Consider the following 15,057-nt stretch of genomic DNA (forward strand, 5'->3'; position numbering starts at 1 on the left):
TATATATATATATATATATATATATATATAAAAGGAAGATCAAATCAACTAAAGAAACAAACCCTCCGAGGTAGATGAACTAAAATATTAACTACACAGGTTATAAATTGTTGGAAGTTGAAACATAGGGAGATAAGATCAGCCATCTAACCTCCACAATGTGGCATAATCAAATGGCATCATCATAATTAATGGCATCATCGTTGATGCTTAGGAAGCAAGCACAGAAGGTGAGAGAGAGAGGAATGTTTGCTGCCACATTTATCTCCCCGCTGTGCACGTCCATCATCATGGGGCCCCACGCCCACGACGCCGCCCATTCTCTTCGATCCACGGCGACGTGAGCCTGCGATCACATGAGGCACAACTCACACGTGGGCCCCAGCTTTGCTGGCCACATGTTCCTCCGGGCCCCCCCGTGACAACGAGAGAAACCAAATAATCCCCGCTTCGACCGCATCGTACAGCATAATGCCTAATATTTAATGGCCTCCCATGAAACGCCCATTCTGTAGGGAAGGGGATTTCCTGTGTTGTCGAAGGTAGGATTCATGTTCTTCGCTCACAAACCGCGCTCCATCCGTATTAAACTCAAAAGATCAAACGGTGGAGCTTATTCGTTGAGTAGGAAAAACAAAAAAAGAAACACCTCATGATCTGAGATGGGATAATAATAATTATTATATATATATGAAATTAAAAAAAAATTAATCACATAAATAACATTGGAGACAGGACAGAACCATTCTGTATAGGGGGGTATCAGATTGCATATGATTAGGGCACGCAACTACTGGTGGATAAGTCTTATCATGGCCGACAACCCAATTATTAGAGTACACGTGGTCGGCAAACAGGATTCTTCTCGATGGATGGTACACAGTGGTGTCCTATAGAGCAGACACGCTTGATGTAAACAGAGTCTACGGGATTATTTAGCAGTGGATCAAAAGGAGAATGATTCATTTAACAAGATTTGAATGGATAAGCTCACAGCAAATTCACAGAAATTATTGTGGTCCAGCTTTAGGAGCACCGTCACAAATGACAAAAAAGATTCCATTCAAAATCACTAGTATTGATTGGTATAGTAAACCTCCGTTATAAATAATCACAAGCTACAAATCCAAACTTATGCTAGGAATCAAAACCAAACCAGCAAACTCAGCTACACTCACCCCTAGATAATTAGTATGTATGGCTTGCAACATGGATAGGAAAAGTAAGGTGACATATTCAACATACCCAACAATTCTGATAGCAAGAGGGAAATAGATCAGCGCAATCCAGTGAAAGTTAGCACAAACCTGATCTTTATATACATAATTATATGGCCAAAGAATCCAGCAGGCAGACTTGACAAAAGAATTCCACACTAGATAGTGGCAATTCTCCAACCAAACAAGCATACACACCTTTCTGATCACCAGAGCAAAAACAAGCAGCCAAGTCCACCTGCCTACCCCAGCTGTGATTTAGCAGCATCAGAGTAGGTGATCCAAAGATGCTTATTAGTGTCAGAAATCTGTCACAGGTACGAACACAAGAAAAGCATAAGGACCCTGAGTAAACAATATTCCACAGGATCAACTTTGGGTAAGAATCACCAACCACAGATTGCATGGCCACTACTATGCAAGCACATGTGGAGGAATTTCGAGGATAGTTCCAAAGAAACAATGTAACACGACAACTTTGACCAAGACAAGGAGTTAGATCAGTACAAATTTTGTAGAGCACCATACCACCTGCAAAACCACACTCAGCATAGACAAATATCCTGAGGACATCTGCCACAACTTTTGTCAGTTCAGAAACGAAAAGAACTACAAAATGTATGCATGCATTTATTTACAGTGAAGAAAGGGTTATAGAGTCCATCAACAAGAAACTCAATACGTATCTGGACTATAAGTAGTTCACTAATTTATGGCAAACCTTCTATTAGAATGAAATCTGCTGCCACACTCAGCATGGACAGCTATCGGTTGAGGACATCTGCCATAACTTTTTTGTCAGTTCAGGAATGTAAAGAACTAGAACACGTGGAACAGCTACTTCATCATGAGAAACTGAGGGAGGAGGATAATTACGTGAGATGGCATGCATTTATTTACAGGGATGGAGGAGTTATAGAGCCATATAGAGCATGCGTATGCCTCCACAATCAACAAGCAACTCAGGTACATGTCTGCACTTCAAGTAGTTCACTAATTTATAGCAAACCTTTATTTAGAATGAAATCTGTGTATCCACTACAGATGCTGATTACAAAGTAATTTTTTACTTGGATGTTGGTGGTAGATGTTGTTTCTAATAGCACAAGCTTGTAAACTTTATTCAGATTTCCACAAAAGCTCTGCCGCTGAAGAAAGGAACTACTTCAGGCATAGAAATATGAAACTCAAGAAGGCCAGTGCTAAGGGTTGTGAAACCAACTTATACGCTCTACTTCTCTGTTTTCACTTTACCTTACGAAAAGTGTAGTTTTTCTACTATCTAATAATTTTTGTCCTTCAAAGGACTGGATCTTTTTATTTCAAACAATGACATAAACAAGAGAAAATCAGATTATTGAACAGGCAATGAGATGGAACTTATCCCAGGCATAAAAAAGATGTTCAAAATGCAGCATTTATGTTTTCCAATCACCAATGCGTTACAACAGTTGGTTTATTAGTTCAAGAAAAGAAAATTCTAGAGCAAAAAGTGATCTACATGATGAGAAAGTATCATCAGATGTTTCAGATGATCAAAATATATTGCATCAGAGTTTGCAAAGCCAATAACGTTTAAGAGCCTCAAGAAAGTTATTCCAGAAGACAACTAGAAGGATCAGCCGATGGTCAAATTGGCAATAGACTGAAGGAAATCAGCCAGTCTCATAAATACAAATGTTGATGATTTTCCTATTCTCACTATGGGATGTAGACTTGACAGAACAAAGCCATCATCCCTCAAAATTCACTTCCATAAAAAAAACACACAAATATATTAAGAGAGGTTAAAGTTATTTCTTATTTATAATGCAATGCAAATATAAGTCCAACTGAACATATATGAAGGGAGAAAAAAAGAAACAATCAATAGTAACCAGATTAAGATTATTGATGATCGATTATGGTAATTATCAGGTAAAGAAAATTAAAGACCTTAACAAGTAGTAATATGTTCTTTTCTTTTTCTGTAAACTTGGATAGGAGAATAATAGGATTGTAATAGACTTACTATTATACCTGACACAGTTTGGTTCGAACCAAACCAGCCCGATGTTTCGCCAGTTCCAAGCCGAACTGGAACCGGCCTGGGCGGTTTGGTTACAGTTCCTATTTCTTGAGAACCAAAACTGGCAGTTCTGGTTCTGGTTCAAACTGGTGGTTCCTGGATTTGAAAAAGAAAAACAAATAGTCAAATAGGCTTTAATTGTCCGTTTGAGCCCTAACAGTCCAGCGATCGATCATTTGAGGGTTGGACGGGCAAATGACCAATTTGAAACTCCCAACAATCATATAAACACTATTTTTAGGGGTTCTTTGGTAATTTCATAATTATATATATAGATAAAATGAAAAAAATACAAATTCACCCCTTCTGATAACTAAATTACAACTACTTTTGGTGACATTTTAAGGAAGAAAAATATCCTAAAATCCTATAAATACCACTCATGCCCCGCATTCTTCCTCATTTGATTAAGCATTCATAACACTCTTTTAAGATCTCTAACGCTTTGTAATCCCTCTTTTAAGCTCTCTCTTTAATTCAAATGGCAAGTGGAAATCATCACTTCACCGAGACATTCACACCCAAGGACAACACTGGAAGCCCGATCATGCCAACTCAAGAAAGCTAGCACATCACCGTCGAGTCGAAGGAAGTCGATACAATGGCCAAAGCAATCAAGTTGAACATCTTTAAGCTTCATTTCAAGAAGGTCTAAAATACTGATGACTCAAACCAAGTGATTTGCAACTATTGCTCCCAAATGTTCAAATTCAAAGGAGGTGGATATAGAACATTTAGTGAACATTTTGAGAATAAACACCCTAAACAAGCCGAGGAGGAAAGAAAACCAAACTCAAATTTTCAAGCACCCAACTAATCATACTTTTCAGTTTTCTGTTAAAAAAAATCATAAAGAATTAGCGAGATTTGTTTAAACTGAACATCTTTCTTTTAGTTTTGATGAAAAACTTGGTTTTGTTGATTATTGTCAAAATGTTTTTGAATCCTGTTGCTAGATGTATTTCTCGTTCTCCTTGTACATGTGCCGTTCATAATCTTTATAGAAAAGGGAAAGAGGATTTACAAAATTTGTTTCGATATTTTGATGGATGTGTTTCTATCTGTTTTAATATTTAGAGTGATCATTGGCAAATGCACTTTTAATTGAGAATCACATGATCTTAGATTGCGAGTGATTGGACCATGCAAAAAAGAGTTATAGCATCTAGAGTTTTTGATGAACGACATACAATCGATAATATCTATAGAATGAAAACTATTTTGGAAGAGTATTATTTTGTTTTTAAATTTTTTTCAATTAGTTTTGATAATGCGTTTGTAAATACTGCTTCTATTCCTGAATTACAAAAGTGTGTCAACTGGCTTTTGATGGTTTTTTTTTCATATTAGGTGTTCTTGTCATGGTTTGAATTTATATGTATAAGGAGACCTTAGATCTCTTGAAACTTTTATTTCTTCTATTAAGAAAGCTATCTCATTCTTATGAAGTCATCCACAAATAATAAAGAGTAAACTACATTTTGCAAATTAAATTACAACACACCCCAAAATATTTACTATGTATGTTTTTTCCTTGATAAATTTAATCTATGAATTGCTTAATGAAAGTTTTGAATACAAAGAATCATTATTTACTTTTGTTGCAAATAATGGGAGACGAGTCAGTTTATACCCGCAACTTCAGAATCTTTGTGCAAACATTTTATAAATTTAAAACAATTTTAATGATACTACTTGTATATTATTCGGTGTTTATCATCCTACTGCTCATGGATTTTTTGATTATTAATATTGTTGGAGCCTTAGAAGAATATGAATATGACATGACTATTATGATACTGAAAATTAAATGGACAAATTATTTTCTCGAGATTCCATTGATTTATCTTGTTGCTTTTGTTTTTAATCCCGTTATTGAATAGATGGTCTAAGTCACTATTTAACTATTTATTATGAAAGTTTAGGATTAGATATTGACCTTAGTGAAAAAATAAGGGAAATAAAAAAATTATCATTAACTTATATGACCATTATAGTGCAAATTACAATATACAACAAACTACCTCCCAAACTTCTCCTCTGAGCTTAAAATTTATCTAACCACTTCTTTTGAGTTTCGTGACAACACTATAGGTATAGAATTTTCAATTCTTGAATGGTGGGTGCGATATACAATAACCTTTCTAATTTTAGCAATGATTGCAAGATAAATATTAGCAACTCCGGTGTCAATAGTAGCTATGGAGCAAGCTTTCAGCATGGTGGATGCATCTTGGATGAAACTCGTTCAAGTATGACCCCTGAATCAATTGAGGCTCAAGCATGCAACGGTGATTGAACCAAGATGGAGAAATATTAATAAGAGATCATCCGTGAAGACAACGAATACTAGTTTGAGGTATCAATCGAAGGAACAATCAGGACTTCTAGCATCGGAAGCGATTGATAATTTTATAACTTTACTTTTTTTTTATCATTTTTTCTGTCATCATACTCATTATACATTCACTATTCAAAACCTAGAAATAAAATTATGATTTTTTCTATTTTAAATTATTTTTAAATTAAAAAATTAAAAAATCAACGGTTCGAACCGAAATTGGTCCTGTGCAAGTTCGGTTTCGGTTCCCAAATTTTAGGAACTGGAATCGTCGGTTCTGAAACTGTTGATTCTAGACTCGAGGTTAAGTCTACTTACTATGACATCACCTTCCTCAACCATTGTGATAGCAGCCCACAGAGAACTCTTTCGATGTCATGTAAGAAAAGCCTATAGCCTATAGCCATTTAGCAAGGTAGCGTAGTAATAATTTTCTCCATGTTTCAAATAATCTTTCATGGTCCATCTAACACCAGCCAACATGTCATTTAAGATGTCCACAGGTTAAAATGAAAACAAAAGACCTTCTCAATTTTATATCAATCTGATTAAAATTCAGGACTGAATTATATAAAACGGGTTCAGTCTCAGAATTTCAGGCTAAAGTTCAATACATCATGGATCTTCGTTCCCTGGATTGTCAGATGTCAACAGTACCACAAAACCTTTGTCCATTGAAATTTGTCATCAAAGGTCTCTCTCTCACACACACATATACACACACTCTCTCTCTCATGTGGCACACATGAACATATACTTTCACATCCAAAATACTGTACACAGAACAACAGTAAGCAAAAAACTTCCAAACTCCAAGACTGTATCAAAGCAGTATTCTTCTGTTTAAAATAGTAAAATAATATAAGGGAGGTTAAAATGGCTTGAATTTTCACTTTAACTAAATGCCATAATATGAATAATTGTTTGACTTAAAAAGCCAAACTTCGAGTTCTTGACAATGATGCTGATTTTTCTCTCTTTTTTAAAATTTTATCAGGAAAATAGGGAAAATGATCTATCCAACAAATCATACAAAGGCACTGTAGTTAACATAACAATAACAACTGTAGTTTTATTATCATGTTTCTTCTCAATTTTTATTCATATGTATAAGGTATGTGCACCAAACCAATCCTTCTCTCAACATCCAATAACAGCAATAAGTGCTCACCATCTACATGGAAAAATGACAAATTATAGCCAATAAACCAGTCATCGATTACTGAAAAGGCACCAACATATCACAAACTTGTTCATGTCTACCAAAGAACCTTGACAAATTTAATTACATTACAATAGTGTAACTTTTTACTAGATAAGAGTCAAGGACTAATCTAGATTAACAAATAAGAATTAATAAATCATAGGAGAAGCACTGAAATGCAAGACTAGAACCATTTTCCCTCTTTGATTAATAAAATATTGTCATCTATTTAGTGTGACGAATGGTTTACATTGTGAGGAAAAATTCAACCATTCAGCTGTAACACTCAAGTCCAAACACTACCCTAGAAGTACACTTGACGTAGGAGAGAAAATTTTGTCGGTGAATAAAGCCTGATACTATTTGCTTAAATAAGTATAAATTTGAAACTAAGTGAAAAAAATTCAACCTGATTTTATGTACTTGTTTTTATCATGTATTACTCTTGACCCTTGTTCTACATATTTGAATCAGAAGTTTAGCTCTTGCTACCTGCCAAAGATACTAGTCTTATTTTCCAAAATTTTCCATGAAAATGTATCAAGACTGTAATCTTTTATACAATCAGCCAGGGAAATTGAGGTATTCAGCAGAAGTTCATGAAGTATGATGTCTAAGAGCAAACAAGGAATCATTTTAGCACATAAGTATTGCCGACATGAAGTAAAAGAACCAAATGTATGAATCTGAAGATATGAAGGAAAATGCATTTGAAAAGTAGCATACCGAAGACGAGTCTGCAGGCCATAGGTCTGCAACAGTGTCCAAAAGTCTGGACAGAGAATCTGGTGTATGTGCATGATCTAAGACTACTCCAAATTCTTGTTCCACATCTCTAAGCTCACACCTACCCGAAGCCACATCAACTTCCTCAGTCCTCTGAAAATGTCCTCCAGTGGCACTCTTTAACACATTTCCGACCGGAACTGCTGCAAGAATGTTATATAAGTGATGTGCCTCCCAAGCAATCTGGAGAGATCTCTGGTGCCTCTGGTGTGTGTGGACTCCCAAGGGTGACATAGTGCCAAACCGGTATGCTCCTCAAAAACTAGAGCTTCATAGACTAATGTATTATACATATGGATCTTCTTGTCGGCAACCGTAACAACTGCTAACAACTGCTCCTTGCTCATCAGCACACAAAGAGATCCCTGCTGTGATCTCCATCAAATCATGCTGGATTCCAGTGATTGAGACCTCCAAAATCACATAGATTTAAATGGGCATGGCTCTGTTTCCATGTGGAAGCTCAGTCACCGTTGAGCTTCAAGATTCAGGATGGTAACCGTCCCAATGCATTTACATCCAGAACAAGTGAGATGACAACAACAGTGCCCCATTCGAGCCTGGTTCAGCATCTTCTTCATCAGATTCTTATAAAATTAAAAGTTAGCTTAACTGTTCAACCTGACGTTATAATTTGAATTTTGCTCTTCTAGAACATGTATATGAACCTGATCTTAACACGAGTTCTTTGGGTTTTCTTTCGGCTTCTTTTTTACCTAATTTATGTGTAAGAGGATAAATGAGAAGAAGAAAAAAGACTAAATTAAATGTCTCAGCTTCCATCACATGAGAAATATGTGATAAAATTCTGAAATCATTTTCAAACTTCATGGATTTAATTCTATCAAACTACATCCGGAGGTACCCTTTAAATCCCTCTCTTTCATCAACCTTCTGATCTTAATGACTTCATCCCAACGGCCCCTGCATGCATGAATGCCCACCAAGACCTTGTAGAGACCTGCAGCTGACCACTTTGGTTCGAAGAACCTCTCAAATACTTCTTGTGTCTCTTTATGATCATGAATTCTACATGCACTAAGTAAAGCCCCCATGACAGTACTATCCGGTTCTATTGGCATCTGCGATAGAAACCCCACTGCTTCATTTATGTATCCTGCCCGCCCAAAAAGATCAACTATGCTTGCATAGTGCTCCATACTAGGCTGGACACCATATTGTGATACCATGTAATAGAATATTTTATGCCCTTCCTCCATCATTCCGCAGTGGCTGAAAGAAGCAAGCAAGACAAGGAAGCAGATGCCATCAGGAACAATGCCCATCTTCACCATCTTAAAAAATGCCATCAGAGCAACCCTACCATATCCATGCATGCCAAGACCATGAATCATGGAAGTCCATGAATGAACATTCCCTCTGGACAACTCACCGAAAACACGAGAAGCAGAACCCAACTCTCCACATTTAGAGTACATGTCTATCAGAAGTCCACTTACAGAAACATCTGAACTGAAACCAAGCTTTGTGATATAGCCATGCATACACTTTCCAACTTGGATAACAGATAGAACAGTGCAAGCATGAAGTAGAAGCAATATGGTAGGAATGCTTGGCCCGAAGCCTTCGAACAGCATTCGCTTAAAGAGCTCAAGAACCAAAAGAGGTTTACCAAGTTGAGAGTACCCGGTGATCATTGCATTCCAACATATGACATCCTTGTGCGATATCTCATCAAAGAGATGGCTCGAAGCACGAAATTCTCCACATCTCGAATACATGTCTAAAAGAGCAGTCACTACAGCTGTGTCTTTAGATAAACCAGTATTGATGACATGAGCATGAATGCATTTACCCAGACTAAAGGCTTTCACATGGCCAATTATCGGAAGAACAATTTTTACGCCCACTTTATCTAATACTAATCCTTCATGCTTCATATAACTACACTGCTCCAAGGCTACCTTATAGTGACCGTTCTTCCCGTAGCCAGAAATCATTAAGTTCCAGGAAGCCAAGTTCCTCTGAGGCATATCATCAAACAACTGCCGGGCGGAGCTTAACGCGCCAAAATTAGAATACACTTCTATCAAGGAATTAGTGATAAGCAAATTGCATACGAAACCACACTTGAAGATGTGGGAGTGGATCGACATCGCTTCATCAATAGCTGAAATGCCGACGCAGGACTTGAGCACATACGTGAATGTGAATCTGTCGGGCTTTACGTCGGAAAGACGAAGACATCGGTAAACATGGAGGGCTTGCTCGAAGAAACCGCCGTCTGTTAGGTCCTTGATGATTCTGTGGTTCAGCAACCGGACTCGATTCGATCTCATGGACTTGCGTGACGTGCCCAATCAACATCAGCGCAGAGATCGACTTCGATGGAGGAAGAGGATTGCAAACGTAAATAAACCTAGTCAAACATTTCGAAAGCATCTTATATACTTGGGAGAGTGTGATGGATTCATATATTTGAAGAACAAGTTGGGAATAATTTGCTTGGTTTTTAAGAACATACACACTGATGGATTAATAAACTTAAGAGCAGGCAGTCTGAGAATCTGATGACATATCTTGGATTTGATCGACAAATAATTAAAGATTTTTTTTTGGCCCTTCATCTGGTGATGGGTTGGGTTCTGTTTTAAGACCCCCATCTTTAATATATAGAAATCATTGATATCACTCGATACGCAAACAATAAGTAGCATTCTCGCATTATTTATACAAACCGTTCACGATATATATATATAGGCAACGATTGAAGTGTAAAAATTCACAATAGAAAACCCCATCACACGCGCACACAGAGAGAGAGAGAGAGAGAGAGAGAGCGATAAAAACCAAGTATGGAACGGCTAATCTTCCTCGCCGCACGCATGCACTAATAGATTAGGTCTCCTCGACCTCGTCGCCGTAGGCTTCGTCGTCGTCCGCGTCGGCGACGGCGTCCTGATACTGCTGGTACTCGGACACGAGGTCGTTCATGTTGCTCTCGGCCTCGGTGAACTCCATCTCGTCCATGCCTTCCCCGGTGTACCAGTGCAGGAAAGCCTTGCGGCGGAACATGACGGTGAACTGCTCGGAGACGCGCCTGAACATCTCCTGGATGGAGGTGGAGTTGCCCATGAAGGTGGCGGACATGGAGAGGCCGGTGGGGGGGATGTCGCAGACGCTGGACTTGACGTTGTTGGGGATCCACTCCACGAAGTAGGAGGAGTTCTTGTTCTGGACCGCGATCATCTGCTCGTCCACTTCCTTGGTGCTCATCTTGCCGCGGAACATGGCGGAGGCGGTGAGGTAGCGACCGTGGCGGGGGTCCGCGGCGCACATCATGTTCTTGGCGTCCCACATCTGCTGGGTGAGCTCCGGGATGGTGAGGGCGCGGTACTGCTGGGAGCCGCGCGACGTCAGGGGGGTGAAGCCCACCATGAAGAAGTGGAGGCGGGGGAAGGGGATGAGGTTGACGGCCAGCTTGCGCAGGTCGGAGTTGAGCTGCCCCGGGAAGCGGAGGCAGCACGTCACGCCGCTCATGGTGGTGGAGATGAGGTGGTTCAGGTCACCAACTACACGCATATATAGACGAGACATGAAAGCATGAGCAGCAGCAGAAGCAGCAAGAACTCGAACCACCTGCAAACCAATTTAAGGCTGCAAGGGTGGTTCTTCGGCGCGAGGAGTAACGAAAGGAGGCGGGCGCGGCGCACTCACAGCTGGGGTTGGTGAGCTTGAGCGTCCTGAAGCAGATGTCGTAGAGCGCCTCGTTGTCGAGCACCATGCACTCGTCGGCGTTCTCCACCAGCTGATGCACTGACAGCGTCGCGTTGTACGGTTCCACCACCGTGTCCGACACCTTGGGCGACGGGAACACCGAGAACGTCAGCATCATCCGGTCCGGGTACTCCTCCCGGATCTTCGATATCAGCAGCGTCCCCATCCCCGACCCGGTCCCTCCTCCCAGCGAGTGGCAGATCTGAAACCCTGTCACCACCACCACCACCACCACCACCATTGGAATTCACGTACACAGGAATCCTTGCTATTATGTATACGGACGCAACATACCTTGGAGGCAGTCGCAGTTCTCGGCCTCTTTACGGACCACATCGAGGACGGCATCGATGAGCTCGGCGCCCTCGGTGTAGTGCCCCTTGGCCCAGTTGTTGCCCGCCCCGTTCTGGCCGAAGACGAAGTTGTCGGGGCGGAAGAGCTGGCCGTAGGGACCGACGCGCAGCGCGTCCATGGTTCCCGGCTCCAGGTCCATGAGCACCGCCCGCGGCACGTATCGGCCGCCGCTGGCCTCGTTGTAGTAGACGTTCACCCGCTCCAGCTGCAGGCGGGAGTCGCCGACGTAATTCCCCTTGGGGTCGATGCCGTGCTCGTCCGACACCACCTCCCAGAACTTGCCGCCGATCTGGTTGCCGCATTGGCCGGCTTGGATGTGCAGGATCTCCCTCATGGTCGATCTTTTCTCACTCGAGTGTGTAACGAGGAAAAAGAAAGAAGCAGAAAAATTATATCTGTATGTGTTATATATACAGAAGAGTATGAAGAATAGGGAGATAAGACTGAAGGATGGAGAAGAGGGAGAGCGAGAGACAGGCAAGGAATGCTTGCAAGTAGCTTCGAGATGGCTATGATGAGCTTTTGTAGATGTGGGAGGACATGTTGATTTGGGAGAGGGGTGGGGGGGAATAGTTGAAGGCACAAACGGTTGGTAGAGAACGGGGGGTTTAACTGAAACAAAATGCAAAAAAAACAAAGGCCCAAAATCCTAATATATTGGAAATTTAGAATACATGACATGAAAATAAGTTGAGCTCATCAGATTGAGCTTGCTGGGTGAAAAGAAGATGAAGGGAAGTAGCAATCATGTGAGCCTGTTGTTGTGTTACCTAGTTAGGTGGTCTTACTTGACAGTGTGATGACATCCACTCAAAATTTTTTTTCAGTGCATTCTCTCTCAAATCATTGACGATTTAATAAAATAGCTACAGGAGGTTTAGAGAAATAAATACAAGAGTAAGTCGACGGAGGATGTAGTCCTGTTGACCGTGACATGATCATTTATAGATGCAACAAAAAGTGTAAAATTGTGGCTTGGCCTGCAACTGCAAGGATGGGATGTGATGTGATGTGATGTGATGTGATACAGGAGAGTACAGAGTGTGTGGGATGTTATGCCTGGCAAAATATCTTGGGTGCCTTGTAAGGTGCTGCATTAATCACCTGCACATTGGATCTGAAGTTAGTAATTCGTGGTTCAAGGAAAAAATTGTCTATATCATGGTTTTGATAGATAAATAGCTCAATAGATCGTACGAAGGTCATGTGAATTTGCAGTTCAGATCCAATGTGCACTGCTTCTTTGCCATACAGTAAAGAGTATGGGACTGGCAGTTGTTGAGATGCAACGATCAGCAAGTCCAATCAATAATTTGCAGAGCAACGTAAGGCTACATCCCTTTTCGCTATATATTGGAGTAAATAACAAATTTTATAATGTCTTCTCTAGATTATGTGTAAACTAATCCATTAACGAAAGCAATCGTGCAACAGAACATGAGAAAAGTAATCTCCAAGTAGTCTATGCGAAGGGGCATCGAGCGGATAGGCTCTGAAACAGTTGTATGGAGGACAGGGTGGCTCTCAATTATTTGAGGCATGACAGTGTTTGCAAATCAAACACATCAATGATTGCCAAGGATTTCACTGGGTCGTTGGGGTACCCTTCTAATGCGTGATGTAGCAACAAGAATCATTTAAGTCGAGAGATATCTGAACCCACCCAGCTATGCTTATGGAGACAGGTGAAAAGGAGGTAAAAAGCAGACGGACAGAAAAGAACAAAGCGCACACCTTCTTGGACAATGGGAGTGTTTTGTTTTATGCAGATGTTTAGCGTCGGTGAAGTGTGCTCCACCGTGCTGTCGGTGGCGCTTAGCTATCCATGAATGCAAGGCCTTCGATGTGTCTCTCATCCCACATGCTGGTTCATGACTGCATAATGCACATGCATGCATGCATGCATGATGAGAGAGAGAGCAATATAATTTAACCGGATAAATAAATGCAAATGCAGCTGTATCATAGAACACCAAACTATCAAACAAGATCAAGTTCCTCAAACGAAGTAATCGTCAGTCTTCATCAAACAAAGACAGCCCAACCGACTTGCTAAATGTGGTAGACGCTCTTTATTTTTTTCCGAGAGAGAAAGAAACTTGCCATCTGAACTATGCCTTCTCACCTAAAGAGCCTTTACGGAGGGAGGGAGTGCTGGACCAGAGGTTTAATAGCATGATAATTTATGAAGGACTACAGAATTTTTAATTCCCAAAAAACACAAAATAAAACTATGAAGAAAATAAAATATTCATAAATCCAATAAATAAAACCAACCATTTCCAGTAATGCACTCAAATTTTCTATGTTCTGTTCACTCAAACCCAAACTCATCTGAAAAGACTAAAAAAAATGTCACAAGTTTTCAACCATACAAACAAATTTTGGGAATGACTAATCATGAGATTTCATTTTCTCTACACCATTGTAAAGAATAAATAATAGACGCTCACCATTGAAAACAAGCTTTCCACGAGAGCGATGACCGATTTGCAAGCCAGGTCCACAGAATTCATCAGAACACCATTGAAAACAGAGCTACCCTCCTAAATGGGAAATTGTCATACGATAGATAAGAAAGTCATCTTTAAGCCAAGTTGTTTGTAGGGATCTCAACTTGCATAACAATAGGACTTGATTTCTACAACATTCAATCAATGAAGATTCCTAATTTAACTAACACTACATAAAAAAAATTATATGTAGGAAAATTATTACGATTCACTTTACATATCCTAAAATAAAAAATAAATAATCTGTCATTAAATTATACAAATTTCCAGCACTACTTTGATCAAACAGATCAGACATGATTTCAGGATCATGAAAAATGATTTTAGGTCTCAAATTTTTCCGATGAATCTAGACCAGTTAAAAACAAAACAATAATATTCCTGTAAAAAAACTATACCTTTCATTAAAAATAAAATTAAGATAAAAAAAATAAACCTTTCTATTTTTTTTATCATTGTCTTAATTCCTTTTTAATCATTCCATTAGAACAACCTATGATAATTTGGGGATATAAAATAATCCCAAAGTTCAATCTCAATAATTAAGCTCCACCACAATGACCTATGCTAATTTGGGACCAAAACTAAATAATTACAGTACAATAATGCTTGTTTGATACTTAGCAAGCAAGTAAAGCCAAACATGAGCATATTTCCTTTGTAGGTGGAGTAATTATCTACTAAGCATCACCTAACTCAGCTCACGCCAAACAAAAGGCGTATTTTGAGTTACTTGTCATTCAAAAATAGGATAACTAAACCAAAAACAAACTTATATGATGCTTCTTGATATTCCTACATCTACTGATTTGAGGTGAAGAGTCAGTACAGAACAA

At 39.6% G+C, this 15,057-nt stretch overlaps 2 protein-coding genes across 2 annotated transcripts; both read right to left on the reverse strand.

The window, feature by feature from the left end:
* Nucleotides 1-7,451: 7,451 nt before the first annotated feature.
* On the reverse strand, nt 7,452-10,118 carry LOC135582445 (pentatricopeptide repeat-containing protein At1g08070, chloroplastic-like). Its single transcript, XM_065108910.1, has one exon. The coding sequence runs from the start codon at nt 9,914-9,916 to the stop codon at nt 8,444-8,446; it is 1,473 nt and encodes a 490-aa protein (XP_064964982.1). The 5' UTR covers nt 9,917-10,118; the 3' UTR covers nt 7,452-8,443.
* A 155-nt stretch (nt 10,119-10,273) lies between these two features.
* Nucleotides 10,274-12,307, reverse strand: LOC135612520 (tubulin beta-7 chain). Its single transcript, XM_065108911.1, has 3 exons — nt 11,649-12,307; nt 11,295-11,564; nt 10,274-11,149 (listed from the first exon to the last, which is right to left on the reverse strand). Exons 1-3 carry the CDS (start codon nt 12,040-12,042, stop codon nt 10,476-10,478), a joined length of 1,338 nt encoding a protein of 445 aa, XP_064964983.1. The 5' UTR covers nt 12,043-12,307; the 3' UTR covers nt 10,274-10,475.
* Nucleotides 12,308-15,057: the final 2,750 nt, after the last annotated feature.

This window comes from Musa acuminata, chromosome BXJ2-5 (assembly GCF_036884655.1).
Source record: "Musa acuminata AAA Group cultivar baxijiao chromosome BXJ2-5, Cavendish_Baxijiao_AAA, whole genome shotgun sequence".
NCBI lineage: Eukaryota > Viridiplantae > Streptophyta > Magnoliopsida > Zingiberales > Musaceae > Musa > Musa acuminata.

Bases quoted from the DNA above. Each gene is read 5' to 3' on its own strand.
- LOC135582445 (XM_065108910.1), bottom strand. From the start codon at position 9,916: ATGAGATCGAATCGAGTCCGGTTGCTGAACCACAGAATCATCAAGGAC.
- LOC135612520 (XM_065108911.1), bottom strand. From the start codon at position 12,042: ATGAGGGAGATCCTGCACATCCAAGCCGGCCAATGCGGCAACCAGATC. The intron at 11,565-11,648 runs GTATGTTGCGTC...TGGTGGTGACAG, and splicing joins GAACTGCGACTGCCTCCAAG to GGTTTCAGATCTGCCACTCG. The intron at 11,150-11,294 runs GTGAGTGCGCCG...ATATGCGTGTAG, and splicing joins CAAGCTCACCAACCCCAGCT to TTGGTGACCTGAACCACCTC.